Source organism: Dermacentor albipictus, chromosome 7, assembly GCF_038994185.2.
Source record: "Dermacentor albipictus isolate Rhodes 1998 colony chromosome 7, USDA_Dalb.pri_finalv2, whole genome shotgun sequence".
NCBI lineage: Eukaryota > Metazoa > Arthropoda > Arachnida > Ixodida > Ixodidae > Dermacentor > Dermacentor albipictus.
Window position 1 is genome coordinate 107,393,944 of NC_091827.1, and position 15,884 is coordinate 107,409,827.

At 46.8% G+C, this 15,884-nt stretch overlaps 1 protein-coding gene across 1 annotated transcript in view; it reads right to left on the bottom strand.

Annotated features, from left to right (window-relative positions):
• LOC135903513 (cystatin-2-like) overlaps nt 1-15,575 on the bottom strand; it is a 40,089-nt gene extending 24,514 nt beyond the window's left edge. Inside the window, exon 1 of the mRNA XM_065433826.2 lies at nt 14,777-15,575. Within this exon, the coding sequence (XP_065289898.1) occupies nt 14,777-14,971 (195 nt within the window). The 5' untranslated portion in view covers nt 14,972-15,575. The remainder of the gene's footprint in view (nt 1-14,776) is intronic.
• Between the last annotated feature and the right edge of the window lie 309 nt (nt 15,576-15,884).

Genomic DNA, 15,884 nt, shown 5'->3' on the forward strand with positions numbered 1-15,884 from the left:
CCATTACCTGCTCGAAACCCACTTCGAAGTCGCCCGAAGTAAATCCAGAGAGATAGCCATCACGGACTTGGCCTTTTTCGCAAGCTCCGCGGCTACGACAGCGCACCCGTCCCCGAAGACCTGGAATATTGGTGCGAGCGAATCAAGAGTGACGACGAGCCATCCACTGAGAAGATCGTTAGCGACCTGGAGGTAGAGAAGATGGACAGCAGGCTAGCCCATCTGATCGAGGCCAAGCAGGCGTTGCTTCTCCGAAGGAAGGGAGAAAGGTTTAACCGAACATTGAGGGAAAAGATCTCCGCGCTTAACAAGGCCTTATGAAACATCGCTACAGCACACAATTGGACACGGACGAGAAAATTAAGTTGAAGTCTGGCATTCGTGTTGTCCTTCTGTTCTCGTCGCTGTTCAATTGTGCGATGAAACGATGTTTCATAATGCCAAACACAACCAACTAACTCAGCTGTCCATACTTGGCTTAGCAAGGCCATTGAAGATCACTGTCGGACCCTCGGCAAGCAGCAATGGGACGAGGTATGAGACTCGATCGACGGGCAGATTCGCAACCGCAAGTACTGGGGCATGCTAAAACATCTCCTCAACGAGGGCAGCATCAGATCCAGTTAGGGACACACGCTCGCTAGAGCCCTTAACGAAGCTACCACATCCTGTTCTGGAGACGATTTGGTTGCCAAGCTCATGGAGCAGTACCTTCCCGTGAAGCACGGAGACGAGGAAGACCGGTTTCCCGACTAGCTCGGCCCAGCTCCTCCGGAATGGGACGAAGACTTTACCGTGGGGGAAATTAGACAAGCCAATTTTACGCTCAACGGCAAGCGCACGCCAGGTGCCGACAAAATCATCAAGAAGGTGCTGCAGAACCTTGACGACCATTCAATCGGATACCTCACCGAGAAGATGAACGAGACATGGAAAGACGGCAGCATCCCAGAGCAATGAAACACCGCCAACGTCGTCCTGCTCCTCAAACCCGTCAAGGCTTCTAATTTGGATAACCTCCGACCCATCTCTCTTACCTCCTGTGTCGGGAAAGTGGCGGAGCACGTGGCCCTCAACAGACTAACGGATAACTCGAAGAGAACAGCATCTATACTCACAACATGATTGGCTTCCTGCCGGCCTCACGTCGCAGGACGGCATGAAGCTGACCAAACATCAAATTATCGATGGCAGTACCAGGGACAACAGGGCCCTGCACGGACTCGGTCTCGAGAAAGCGTTTGACAACGTTCTCCACAAATACATTCTGGCGTCTATCGCAGACCTCGGGCTGGGCCCCAGACTATAAAACTACGGCCGTTCGTTCCTGATGGGGAGGAAAGCGAAGTTTAGGATCGGCGACTTTGTTTCCTACGAGGTGCTCCTGCGCCCATGGGGCACGCCGCAAAGCTCCGTCATTTCGCCTGCTCTCTTCAGCGTCTGCATGGTCGGCCTCTCGAGGAATTTGGCCCATGTTGAAGATATCAAACACACCGTCTACGCCGACAACATCGCGAACTTGTTCACCGGCGGTAGCGAAGGGCAAGAAGAAAACGCCGTGAAAGAGGCGGTAGACATAACAGAGCAGTACCTGCTACCCACGGCACTCAAATACTGCCCCGCAAAATTTGAGCTTCTGTTTTATAGAAAAGAGAAGGCGGCAGACCCAAAGACGGGAAACTAGTCTCGGGAAGTGACATTCCCCTGCTGACTCGAAGCGGTGACCCGATATCCAGGGTCGACACCATCAGAGCCCTGGTTATGTTAATCGAACCAGGTGGCGGCAACGACACTGCTTTGCGCAAGGTCTTGCGAAGACCAACAGTGCTTTTCGTATTGTGCGAAGGGTCACGAACAGATATCGTGGCCTCAAGGAGGACAATCTGCTTCGGCTCATCAACGCATTTGTGTTGTGTCGCTTCACCTACACGGTGGCCATGCACAACTGGCTCAGAGACGAGCAGGAAAAGCTTAATTCCCTCATTATAAAATTCGTCAAGCGAGCCTTTGGGCTGCCCGTCATAACCCATACCAAGGACCTCCTTCGGTTAGGCCTACACACAACCATGGAGGACATAGCGGAGGCTCAGGAACGGGCCCAGCTAAGTTGGCTGTTCACCACGGCGGAGGGCAGGCGTATCCTCGCAGAAATGGGACTTGCACCCACAAAGAACTTAGCTGAAAACGCGCAAATCCCGAGAGAAATTGGGGAGAAGATTGTGGTCGCCCCTTTGCCCGGCAACGTTCATCCCGTTCACAACGCAAGTCGTCGCAAGGCAAGAGCATTGAATATACTGAAGCAAATAAACAAGGACAAGATCGAAGCAAGCTTCGTGGATGCAGCTGCATACCGAGACGGCAAGACTTTTGCGGTTTCCGTCGTTGACACGCCGGGCAAAGTCATCAACTGTGCTTCCGTCCGGACAACGAACCCCGGGGTGGCCGAGCAAAGTGGTCATTGCAGTCGCCATGCAAGACGGTCGGAGAGATAGGGTGTATAGCGATTCGAGAGTGGCTGTCAGGGCATTACAGAAAGGCCGAATAGCGCGGCAGGTAATTCAAATTCTGAAACGCACCAAACACGGCTACACCTCCATGCATTCCATCCTTTGGTTCTCTGCCCACGTCGGGGCGATTCAGAGGGTTCCTCTGAACCTCAACGAGTCTGCCCATGCGGCTGCGCGTGGATTACCGACCGAGCTGCCCTCGGATCGGGCGACTCTCTCCCTGGACACAGAGACGCTCCTAACACGCACAATGAACTTACTCTATTTGTTTTCTTAGAGAAAAGGGTTTGCCCGCCGCCTCACTCCAAGTTAAGTAGGCCGCAGGCGATAACGCTCAGACTCTTGCAGACGAAGTCCTACCCAAATCCGGCGTCCCTTAACAGCATATATCCCGAGATTTATCCCAATTGTTCTTGCGTGGCCTGTGGGGAGGTTGCTACTTTGTCTCTATGCTCTGTGAGTGCAGGTCACTGGGCCCGAAGTTCACCAAGGAAGAGTGGGACGCGTTCTTGCGAACTGCCGTCTTTGAGGACTAAATATTGGCCGTCCAGCGTGCTCGCGATCAGGCCGGCAGGCTAGATTTCTCAGTCCCAACGTGGCGTTAGCGGGGTGATCGTTTTAACACGTTTTGCTGGAGTCAATAACGTTTATTCTCTCACTCGCTACTATACTGAGCATAAAATGTATTATGTGCATTGTACAGACAATGTTTTTGACAAGATGGCGGTGCATAAGCGAGTAATTTTTCCATGTTATGCTAGTGAAACCAGCGTTCAACGGCACAAGCAGGCGCACTCGACAATGACGATCATAAGCCTCAAGCATGACACGCTCTTACGGTCGAATACACGCTGAAAATCAGACTGTTGGTATAAAAAACATCGAACGCATCGACAATATGAATGCCACTGGCGATGACGCAACGACAACGCCCCATAGCTTGCACATCAGTTCCCTATAATCCCTGGTGTCAAATGCTTATATTTTAATAGTGCAAATATACAAAGAACATGAATTTGCTCGAACGTTGTCGACCGCATCGTGTCATTTCGCCCATGACATCAGGCGCAGAACTTTTGGCGTTGGCGCCTACTTCCAAGTAGTAGCCCGGACTTTCAAAACCAGTCCAAAAACTAAAAAGCCATCCTAAATACGAGAAATTTAAACTCATTTCTGACTTGTGGCGAAAGCATTGATTTGCACTAAAACTCAATACGAAAATGTCGCAAGGAGACTTCAGATTTGAAGGTAATCTAAAATACCGTACACCTGCTTGGAAGTTCTCCTACTGCAAGATTGAAGAAAAAGTGTTAGCGTTTCACAAAATACTGCCAAATTAAGAAGCTGTATAAAGACTACCTGAATCAAATGTACTTGAATTGAAAAATGTTCAGCCACCGCGAACAAAAAGAAGCTTAGCATAAGCACTTGGCAGAACGTTAGCGCATGAGATATTTCTGAAATCATCTGTTTCATCTAAATAAATATAGCCTAATTACACAAGAGAAGTATCAAAATGCTAAGTATACCCATGCATGTAGTTCGACCTGCACAACGTCCACTACTATGACAGACACAAAAGCGGGTACGTTCAATAGAAAAAAGGAAGGGTCCGAAGCTATCTATTCCACTCCACCCTTCCCGTACTGTCAAAAAATTTGTGATAGCAGAGAAATTTTTCATCGGAACTTTAGATTACACACATTTGTAGAACCAAACCTTTTCCTCCTAAAGAAAAGTCCTAATCTAGGAGGTCTCTTCCAATTCAGCATAATAGGTGGACGCCATTATTGTTTCTGGAAGAAGTAGGCAACCAACGGAACAAATAATATGCAATCCTTTCCTGCGTGAGAGTGCTATTCTTGCAGTAAATGCGTACAAAGAAGTCATAGTGCAAAGACATTGACGAAGTCTCATGCTGTAGCCTCAAAGAAGTCCTGCGAAGAAATCCCGTGGCACTTTTTCTTAATGCACATGCTCTTTATCAGGCTCGCAAGAAACGTTTATCTATTGATCAATAGCTTCTGCTCAAGCAGATCACTCAGCTTGCTTTTGCTTAAGGAAAAGCAAGCTAGATAAGGAATTTTACAGGATGGTCTACAGTGTTCTCTTTGACACTTTTCCTGTGAATATAATTTTTGAGCTCTTGATTAAGTAATAATACTGTTGTGTTATAATGCGGAGTACTAAATGTAGTTTGACTTGCTCCAAGTGAAGGCGAACTTTATGTTGGGTCTTTCCAACTACGCCGCACTTGTGTTTATTTAGGTTGGACACGCGTTGCCTGGGATACATAGCATGAAATCACAATTCAGGAGAGCGTAACCACCTTTTTACACATGCCTTACAATATTACATTCTAGGATAAGCGCCGAAGCTCACGTAGAATAATATGTAGATGAGTAATCCATCGCGCGTGCTATGGAAAAATACCGCAACTTTCTGTACAAAGCTGCTGAGTACATTGAAGAACTTTCGGATACAATCGAGCTACCGTGCACCGAACGATAAGCTAAGAACGGTAAAAATGCGTCAAGAATGTTCACTAGCACACCCAGATAGATTATATATATATATATATATATATATATATATATATATATATATATATATATATATATATATATATATATTGTTGCGGGTAATGTTAAACCGGCTTTATTTAAAGGACGAGATTGATGGTCAAGTCAAGATTGCATCCCGAGGCTGCACACGCTAACGTCTTCTTCCTCTTCTGCTCGTCCGGCTCATGCCGTAGCAATCCCCGGTTGCCAGACGAAGCCCGCTGGGCAAGTCCAAATCACTCGGAAAGCGTAGGGAGAAACCGCTTAAGACGGGCAACATGTACTAACTGGGTCCGGCTAGACCGACGACCAGCGGACGTCAAGCGTGCCACCACGTATGTACGTCAAGTCACTCAAGCGATCTACAATGACGAATGGGCCCGTGTACTGGGGTAAAAACTTTTCGCATAAGCCACGTTTACGTTCCGGAGTCCACAACCACGCAAAGTCTCCTTTAGCGTACGAGACAGACTGGTGTCGGCTGTCATAGCGCTCTTTCGATCGGTGATGCGATGCCACAGTACGCAGGCGAGCGATACGCCGGGCTTCTTCGGCAAGACAAAGCGTCTTGGCAACAGAGTACTCGCTGTGAAAGTCAAACGGTAGTATAGTGTCAATGCAGCTTAGCGGTGAACGTGCGTAAAGGAGATAAAAAGGACTGTAATCGGTCGTCTCATGCTTTGCAGTATTATAAGCATAGGTGATGAACGGGAGCACGTCATCCCAGTCCTTGTGATCGGAAGATACGTACATGGCCAGCATGTTAGTTAGAGTTCTGTTCGTACGTTCTACAAGCCCATTTGTCTGAGGGTGATAAGGCGTTGAATGACGGAACTGTGAACTGCAGAGACGAAGCAGTTCTTCTACGGCGTCCGCAACAAACTGACGACCGCGATCACTAATGATGACACGGGGGGGACCATGTCGAAGAATAATGAATCGAAACAAAAATGTTGCAACGGACGCAGCTGTTGAAGTTGGTACGGCCGCCGTTCCCGCGTAACGGGTCAGATGGTCGACACATACGATCACCCATCGGTTGTCGTTAGATGATCGGGGAAATGGGCCCAGAAGATCGATACCCACTTGCTCAAATGGCAGGCGAGGCGGCGGCATAGGTTGGAGAAGACCTGGCGGGGCGGTCGTAGGGCGCTTGTAGCGTTGACATTGTTCGCAACTGGCGACGTAGTGCTTGACTTTGTCCCAAATTTTGGGCCAGTAAAAACGCTCCTGTGTCCGGTTCAAAGCTCTGATGAATCCTAGATGGCCAGAGGTCACATCGTCGTGCATGGCTCTCAGTATGTCCGTTCGCAGACTCTGCGGCACCACCAGAAGGAAACGTGCGCCTTTAGCTGAATAATTAGTCTTGTAAAGCAGGCCGTCGCGGACACAAAATCGACCGGTGGCTCCAGGACGCGATGCGGCTACAAATAGAGGTTCCAAACTAATATCATTTTCCTGCTCTGCTTTGAAAGTCGTCGAGTCTGGGAATGTAGAAGAAATGGGAGCAAAACAGTCATCAAAATTGTCTGCGTCACACTCCGTTGTCGTCAGAGGAAGGCGAGAGAGACAGTCCGCATCTGCGTGGCGACGCCCGGACTTATAGGAAATAGCGAAGTCGTACTCCTGCAGTCGGAGAGCCCAACTTGCCAGTCGTCCACTCGGGTCACGGAGATTCACGAACCAGCATAACGCGTGGTGGTCAGTAACGATAGTGAACGGGCGTCCGTAGATATAGGGCAGAAATTTGTGGACAGCGAAAACAGCTGCCAAGCATTCTTGCTCGGTCACAGTGTAATTGCGTTCCGCCTGAGTCAAAGAGCGACTAGCATTAGCCACAACTTGTTCAGCTCCGTCATGACGTTGCACTAGTACGGCACCGATGCCGATGCCACTGGCATCAGCGCGCACTTCCGTAGGTGCGGATGCATCGAAGTGACGCAATATGGGCCCTGACGTTAGAAGAAATTTTAGCTGGCGGAACGCGTCGTCGCAAGCCGATGTCCAGTTGAAAGGGACGGCTTTTTGGAGAAGACATGTTAGGAGATACACCACGTCAGCGAATCTTGGGACGAAGCGCCGAAAATATGAGCACAGGCCCAAGAAACTCCTCAACTCCCGCTCTGACTTCGGTGCTTCGAAGGAGCTGACTGCCTCAATCTTCCGTGGATCTGGCCTCACACCGTTTTTGTCGACCAGATGCCCAAGTACTAACGCCTCCGTTTCCCCGAAACGACATTTCTTGGAATTTAGGATCAAGCCGGCTTGTTTGACACAATCCATAACAAGACTGAGACGGCGGTTATGCTCACTCAATGTGCTGCCGAAAATCACCACATCATCGAGGTAGCACAAACAAATTTCCCATTTAAGTCCACGGAGGATAGTATCCATGAATAGTTCGAATGTTGCTGGCGCGTTACAAAGGCCGAACGGCATAACGTTAAATTCATAAAGACCATCTGGTGTCACGAACGCCGTTTTCTCCTTATCGTCTGGGTGCATGGGTACCTGCCAATACCCTGATCGCAAATCCAGTGATGAAAAGTAGGCAGCGGAATGTAAACAATCGATGGCATCATCAATTCTAGGAAGTGGATACAGATCCTTTTTGGTGACTGCATTCAGTTTCCTGTAATCAACGCAAAATCGCCACGATCCATCCTTCTTCTTTACTAAGATTACTGGTGCTGCCCACGGACTAGAGGACTCTTGAACAACACTTTTCCGCAGCATGTCTTTCACCTGTTCAGCAATAACTGTCCTCTCTGTTGCAGAAACGCGGTAAGGCTTTTGCCGAATGGAGTGCGCAGATCCGGTGTCAATTCTGTGGCGAGCACGGGAACGAGGGGGTGAAGCCTGCTTGTCGCCATGTGCAAAATCGAATAAAGAAAGATGTGCCCACAAAACTTTTGCGAGAGCGTGGCGCTCATGTGAGGGCAGCGCCTTGTTGATCATCCATAGGATCTGCTCTTCAGAAGTGCTTTGGTGAGGATCGCTAGTATGAGACTGCTCCTCCTCGCTTAGAACTGTGATGGAGCTGTAAGTAATCTCGTCAAATTCAGCGAGCTTCATATGACGCGGAAGAACAGCAGGGACGCAAGAACAATTGAAAGCCCACAAATTTGAGACGCCATTCACTACTCTCACGACTAGCGTGGTACGAGTACATCTTTCTTTGCGCAGCTCGACGTAAGTGGCTGCACTTGCGCGTCAAACGATGAAAGGTCGGCAGCAGCGAAGTTGACAGGGATACGTGACAGCGACCAAGGCGGTACCAGCAAATCCTTCGAAACAACACAATAGTTTTTCACTGGTAAGGATGTGTCGGCAAGGGTGGCGAGAAGCGCGCTATACAAAGTAATTTGGCCTGTGCCACAGTTAACGGATGCACCACAATCCTGAAGAAAGTCAATCCCGAAGATCACGTCATGAGTGCACCGCGGTAGTACGAGAAATGATGTTTTAAGATCTTCTCCTCCGAACAAAACACTTGCAACACAAATACCAAGGGGAACTAGGCACTCTCCACTGACACCACGAAACGTCACATCACCATTCCACGGGAACATAACTTTCCGACCCAGCCTCTCCTTGAAAGTCACACTCATGACGGAAACAGTAGCACCAGTATCCACTAATGCTGTTGCAGGTATACTATCAATTAACACACGCACTTTGTTCTTCACCATCCTAATAGGCAGAGGAGTATTTCGCAGAGACGCAGACTGTCCGGTGACCTTACCTCCATCGGTCGCGCCGGCTAGTTTCCCGACGGCGGTGGTGACGCAGCACGTCGCCATGGTGACGGTGAATGGCGTTGGCGACTGGTTGGGGGCGTCAGGCTGCGGTCTGAAGCTGGCGAGCCACTCCTACTATATTGACGGAAGGTATTCCGGGGTGGCGCGCCTGTGGTGTTTGCACTATCAGGGTCTGTCGGCCAACGCTCGTCATAACGGTCACGTTCAAAGTTAGGCCAAGTTGGTGGTGGGCCATACCTTGTCTGTCGGCGCCGGTGACAAAAACGAGCAATGTGTCCTGAGGTGCCACAGCTGTAACACACAGGCGATGCGCGACCGACGTTGTAAGCCTCGGGGTGAAACCTGGGACGCTGCGAAGAATAAATGCGATCTTCCGAATTCCGATTCGTGGTGGTAGCTCGACGAGTTCGTTGATCGTGCGTCACGTCGTCGGGAAAGGTACGTCGGTGCTGTCGCAGCTGATCGATTCGACACTCTGCAACGCCTGGCATGGCAGACAATGCGGACACAGCAGATGCATGTTCTTGAGGTTGGTTGGGAGCCCACCCAAGCTGTTCGACACCCACCCCTTTGGTGTGTCTTTCAAGTTCTTCGCGAACAATATGCCTTATAGTTGCCGCAAGGTCAAATAGAAAACTGTAGTTGTCATTGTCTTCAAAGCTTGCCACCGTTGTGACATTTGCTAACCTGCCGAACTTAGGCGTGATACGGCGCAGCTTCAAGGCGTCAAATGATCGGCAATGCTTGATGAGGTCGGCGACCGAGGCGAGACTCTCCTTGCCGATTAAATAATTGTACACATCCTCGGCTATGCCTTTGAGAAGGTGTCCAACTTGTCCTCTTCGGACATTCGAGGATTGACCGTTCTGCAAAGTTTCAGGATTGCCTCAATGTGCGTAGTAAAGGTCTCACCTGGGACTTGAGCGCGCTGCACCAATGTCTGCTCCGCCCGCTTCCTTTTCGTGGTGGAATCGCCGAAGCACTCAGTAAGGTGAGTAACGAAGCTGTCCCACGTTGTGCAGATATCTTCATGGTTATCGAACCACACTAGCGCAGTGTCTCTGAGGAACAGAACCACATTGTCGAGCTGAGCCGTGGAGTTCCAGCCGTTGTACTTGCTCACACGCTTGTAGTGGGTTAGCCATTCCTCCACGTCCTCGCCGAATTTTCCTGAGAAAGCGGGGCTCCATCTGATGCATCCAGGCGCCAGTTGTTCGCACTGGAGCTGCCAGAGAAGGCTGTTGGTCACCGCTGTGGGACATCGGGATCTCAAGTGGTGTTGGGGGCAGTCGAGCGAGGCGTCGGCTCCGGCGTGGTATTGCTGCAGCAGCTCCGTCGTCTTGGTCGAAGTACCCAGCACCTCCACCACAAAACTGTTACAGTTAATGTTAAACCGGCTTTATTTAAAGGACGAGATTGATGGTCAAGTCAAGATGGCGTCCCGAGGCTGCACACGCTAAAGTCTTCTTCCTCTTCTGCTCGCCCGGCTCATGCCGTAGCACTATATATATATATATGCAGATTAGCACAGAACGTGAGTTACGGCACATGGACAGTGGAGATTTCTCCGCAGCTTATTCACAAGTAAAATGGTTACGTGCAGATGTTGTGCTTTGGCGGTACTTTTATTCCCGCGGCATCTGCCCTGCTACGAAGTAGTAAGTTTACAAAGCAAAGGTCGCAAACAGTTTTCCCGCAAGCGTCCCCAAATGACGCTCTCGTTGCCGGTGACCGTCGCCACTAGGGAGCTTTTGGCTAGTGGACGCAAACTCCATTGTTGGCCTTTCGCGTTCTGTTCTGCTCGCCGTGAGTTCTTTCGTACGGTTGGCGGCTTGCGACCCCTATTCTACAGCTCTATATTAACATTCACAACCAAGTTGTGCTATGTGGGAGGCGACGAAATGCCCTATCTCTTATTATCTCGCGCAGACATTTTTTTTTATTCAGCCCAAGCGATGCGCTCACAAATGCTTCCGTTCCACACTTGAGCTCCGCTTGCACGCAGTGTAATCGACACCAGATGCTGTGATAGCGGCACTGGATATACCGTGTGTCAGTGGAAGTTGCTGGTCTTCTCCACTGTGAATTCGTTTATTTTTTCGCGATCGCATGCAAATGCGATTGCGTAGTTTTGTTTTCTTTTACGTGCAAATGCTTACTTGCGAAAGTGCTGTAATTACTAAAAGGCTGATGCAAGTTTCGTTATGTGGCATATGCAGAAAAGGTGAATGGGCAATGCGCCCAGCCTTGTGCAATAGGCCGAAGACCGAATCCTTTTGACCTTGGATTAGATTGGATTGGATTGGATTTCCTTTTTCGATGGCACGTATGCACTGCGGGGGATTGACCCAGTGACCGAGCGCTAGTTTATTCTCTTTTTCAGTCGAAGGGTGCGGCAGTGGGCCCCGAAGGTTCTACCACACATATCTTTTTTATCTTAGGAAGCGCATTGTCTTTTCGCCCTATAACTGCATTGCGATATGTTTATGGCTCTATTATATGGCTATTATATTTTAGCCTTTTTATTACCCAAGCAATGCGAAAGTGCAGTTTTTAAAGTGCACAAGCTCTTCATGAACGGGACGCACGATGTGAGTTCCACATGGTATGATACAGTTTGGCACTTTGCATAACAATAATCTTAGCTTAGCATGCTCTAATCTGATGGCGAAATAAGTATTCTGGTGGGATTCTGGTGGGGGGGTCTTAGTTTGTGGGATGCCTTAACTCTACCTGTCTACGGTACCTGTCTGAAATGTAATTTTGCTAAGTAGCAGAAAAGGGTTTTGTGTTGTACTTTAAAGCACTTATAATAATTTATACCAATGAAGATGAGTTACATTAGAATAAATGCAGAGGCACATGTGCGAACCCTGAACGATTCGGTTCATTGGTGGCTGCAGTTCGATATAATGATGTAATTTCTTTGGACCACACTGAACTTCTTGCAGTTTTTTTCCTCTTGCATAATTGGCTTAGTGTATTCTTTGTTAGTAATTTCTCGCCGATCACGATATGAGGCCTGCCTATAGTTCGGAAACATGTGTTGCCCTATTTTTATTCCGTAGCTCATCCTGTATACCGTAGAAATGCACAGCGGCTAAGTCATTTCCTGTCCTTTTTTTTCGCTTGGCAATTTTTATTGAATTCTTGCAAAATTAAATACCTATATTTAATATTTGCAAAAGCTATCTAAATTACATTTGATTATCTAAATTTGCTTGACCACTGTTCGCTACTTATTCAATGTAAACTTATTCAAATAATAGTCCATCTTTGGCATTTTGGTCTGCAGCAAGAAAGGAACCTGGCAGAAAAATATTATTCTATACGTGGTTCTCATTCTCTCTTCGTACCTGCCTGTCAAAATTTTGCAGCCGTCAGAAAAAGAACCTATCTCGAAATGCTTGGATAAAAAACAACATATGAGCGTCTAAAAGAAGAAAATACTCCTAGCATACATAGATGCCAAGCGCACTTTAAAACATACACCTGAATTCATTAAATTGCGACGCTACAAAGATATATTATATATGCCATGCTATGTATTTATCATTACCGGCATGTTTTCCTTGAACTTAGGCATCAGCATTTGTTTGAAGAAGTAGGTACTAATTCTTGTAAAAAATAAATCTGCTGTGCTCACGACACTACTTACTATGTTAGGAACTTCTCCAAATTTGGTGATACATGTCAAATAGATCGTGCAGCTAAGAGCTACAATGTGGTCGTTTTAGCTAGACCCTTATTATCGAATTAGTCCTCTAAGAAAAGCAGCATGTTCCTTATATATTTATTTTCAATTGAGAATTGTGCTGTATTCCCAAAAGAACACTGGGTACTGATAGGTTAGCGATGAAGGTCCTACTTGAGTTTGATTAAGCCATGGATTCAGCAGTTGCGAACTGACATCGCATGATATTTGGCTCGAGATAAACAACAGCTTCTAAATAAACTTGGTTTTGTTATTGCCACAATTTCCCCTTTTTAGTGCTCTTAAATATTGTTAAATTTGTTAACGTATTGACTATAAAAATTCAATGCCACCGGAAGTCATTTGTGTCATGGAAACAATGTGAATCAATTATTGCTGCTAAATTTCGCTCTAGTCAGTAAATGGGTTTAAAACGACGTATACATATTTTCCTTTTATGATCATTTTGCAAGGTAATTTGCTTTGATGCTCTTATTTATTTAGTGCAGCTTATAGTGCGTGAAAAGACAAGGACGAAAGGAAGACGTGTCATGCACAGGCGCTGTATGTATCACGTCTTCCTTTCGTCCTTGTCTTTTCACGCGCTATAAGCCTCACGATGTCATACCAACAAGCCGAAGTTACTGCATTACAGCTTATTTATTTAGGCGTTCGCATTTTCACACGACCAAAATATATTTACCTTTTAAGATAACTTTGTAACGTACTTTGATGCTCCTAATTATTTATATGCTGGACCTTTAAAACGACCCAGAAATATTTTCCGTTTATGATAACTTTTGCGAAGTAGTTGACTTTGATGCTCTTACTATTTATGCGTTCGAAGGTAGCACAGAAGAAAACAACCAGTTGTAATGATGACTTTTTCGCATACGTGATTTTTGACGCCTGGCTCGTGTATTAGCTTAAAGACAAAAAGGCGTTCCCACGTGTATAATTTAATCAGTCAGCTTTCACGTGCGGATATTACCTCCCTATATTATAAGGATAGTAACCATGCAGTCACAAATGCATGAGTGTAGAAAGTTATAAGCAGAGCGGTCAAAATATTTGTACTAGTTTCAGATCACCATCGGAACTTCAGAAGTCTGAACCGTGGAAATCAGAGAAATTTGAATGGCCCCAGGACTCGATTGTTTGGATTTCAAAATTTTCAGAAGCAAAGTTTTCTTTTAACGCTTCAGACAGAAAAACTAGGAGCCTACTTTCTTCAAATGTAATCCAATACTTTTCAAGTCACCGTTCCGCACAAAAACCGAAACTTACCTGTAGGTTTAGACTGCACTTGCTTTTGTGCACCATTGGGAACTTTCAAGTTTCTTGTCAACTTTTCACAGGAGTTTAGTGGTGAATAGGAGCGTTCTAAAAAAGAATACGCACTGAATCTAAGTAAATTTGTTTGCTAACTGTTTTGTGGCTGTCTTTAGTAACATCGCCGCCACTCCCCCCTGGCGTAGGTGGGAGGGGAGGTGGTGAAAGCTTTTTGAGGGAATGAAATGCAAAAAACGCATTTGTACTTAAATTTAGATGCGCGGTAAAGAACCCCAGGTGGTCAAAAATACGGAGTCCCAAACTTCGACGTGCCTGATAATAAGATCGTGGTTTGGGCACTTAAAATTCTAGTATAAATTTATTTATTTATTTATTTATTTATTTATTTATTTATTTATTTATTTATTTATTTATTTAGTGATACTGCAATCGCAGGAATTTTCGCAGGGTGGGCATACAGATACAAGCACTGGTCAAATATTTACAGAAGAAGCAAGAAAAAAAAGGCCGCAAATGATTAGCAAAGAAACAAAAAGGATCAGCATTTGAGAGAACAAAGTTGAATGATGGCAGTGCAACATAGGAGTAGACATAGCAGCACTGCAAGGTTTGTGGCATATCCTAATTATTCAGGAACGTATAAAATATTGAGTAATACATTAATAGAAAATGTAAGTGGCATAAAGTTGATAACAATAATAAATTAGTAACCATATGGGCAACAAGGAATAAATACATCTTTACATAATATTTACATATTACCTACAAATTATCTACATATTGCAAAATTTTATATAAAAGTAATAGTTTCCAGCCTAATAATTGTTCGTAACACGTTCCGTAATAGTATGTGCGCTTGAAAGTGCAGTGCCACAATATTTTCCCCCGGAAGTGTTAACAGCACTACTACGTCCTCATATCCACCCTCGCCGGGAACTAAAAGCTGTTATCGCTTACCTGGACGTCCACCTGAAAGAGGTCCAGCACCGTGTCAAAGTACTCGTGGTCAGCAGTGTGCTGTGCTATGGCGAAGTGGGCCATCTGTTTGTAGATCGGATCGGCGTCGACTCTCCTCCTGTAAAAACCACCTGGGAGGCTGGCGCTGTGGACGAGGCCAGGAAAAACGACCACACACCATGTCAGCAGCCACATATCAGAAGTCGTACGTTGCCTCTTTTTCTTGAACCTTTCACGCTTGGTTTCCAAGGCCTAACCAAAACAACTCGCTTTTCTTAATCCGCTTGCGATGCTTTTCTCGGAGAGCGCCTTGTGAGAATGTTCGTAACTTGCTTCGCAGGGACTTTAAAAAATGCCAATACTTTTGACCTATGGGTAAGGGGAGTGGGGTCGCAATCCACCCTAGCTTGTCAGAGCTCCACTGAACAAGTCGAGAGGGTGATATGGGAGGCTCCTCTGCAGCAATCCGTCTTCGAGTCTAGCGCCGCTCTTATTTTGATATCGTACATTCGCCTGAGGTACTAACCTAGATTAGAAGAGCGAAGAGCCTAATTCTTTAGAAAAACGCGCAACTTCCTTGCTGTCACCACAAGAGCTTTCTCAACTAGCAAGAACTACCATGAAATATTTGCAGCGAAGACCGTTTCCTCGCTCGCTGTTTCAGTAGCGGGTGAAATTACCACCGGCTCAAGAAAAAATAGACAACATCCGTTCCCTGTGCGACTTGCGTAAAACAAAAAAAAGCTTCCGCAGAGCACGCTCCCCAGTTTGACACCGCCTGAGTCATCTTGACAAGTAGCAGCCACCCGCTAGAGATACACGCCTCCACCGCATAGGCGCGACTTGTTATCTGCCGCTGCCTCTGCCTGGAGCTTGCGTCTTCCGCTCACGGTTCCAAGAATTTGAGAAGTACAACAGTCACAGCTCCCGCCCGCAATCTGGAATCTTATCAGAACTCTTGCTCATTTTGTCTCTCCATTTGCTTTTACTTATAGTTTCATTCATCGCCGCCGCGGATGCTTGAAAGGTCGGCGCAGAAGAGAAAAGTATGCGTGCTATGTCGCAGCGTGACATCCTCAACGTTTGCGCCGGTATCCCGTTACACTTC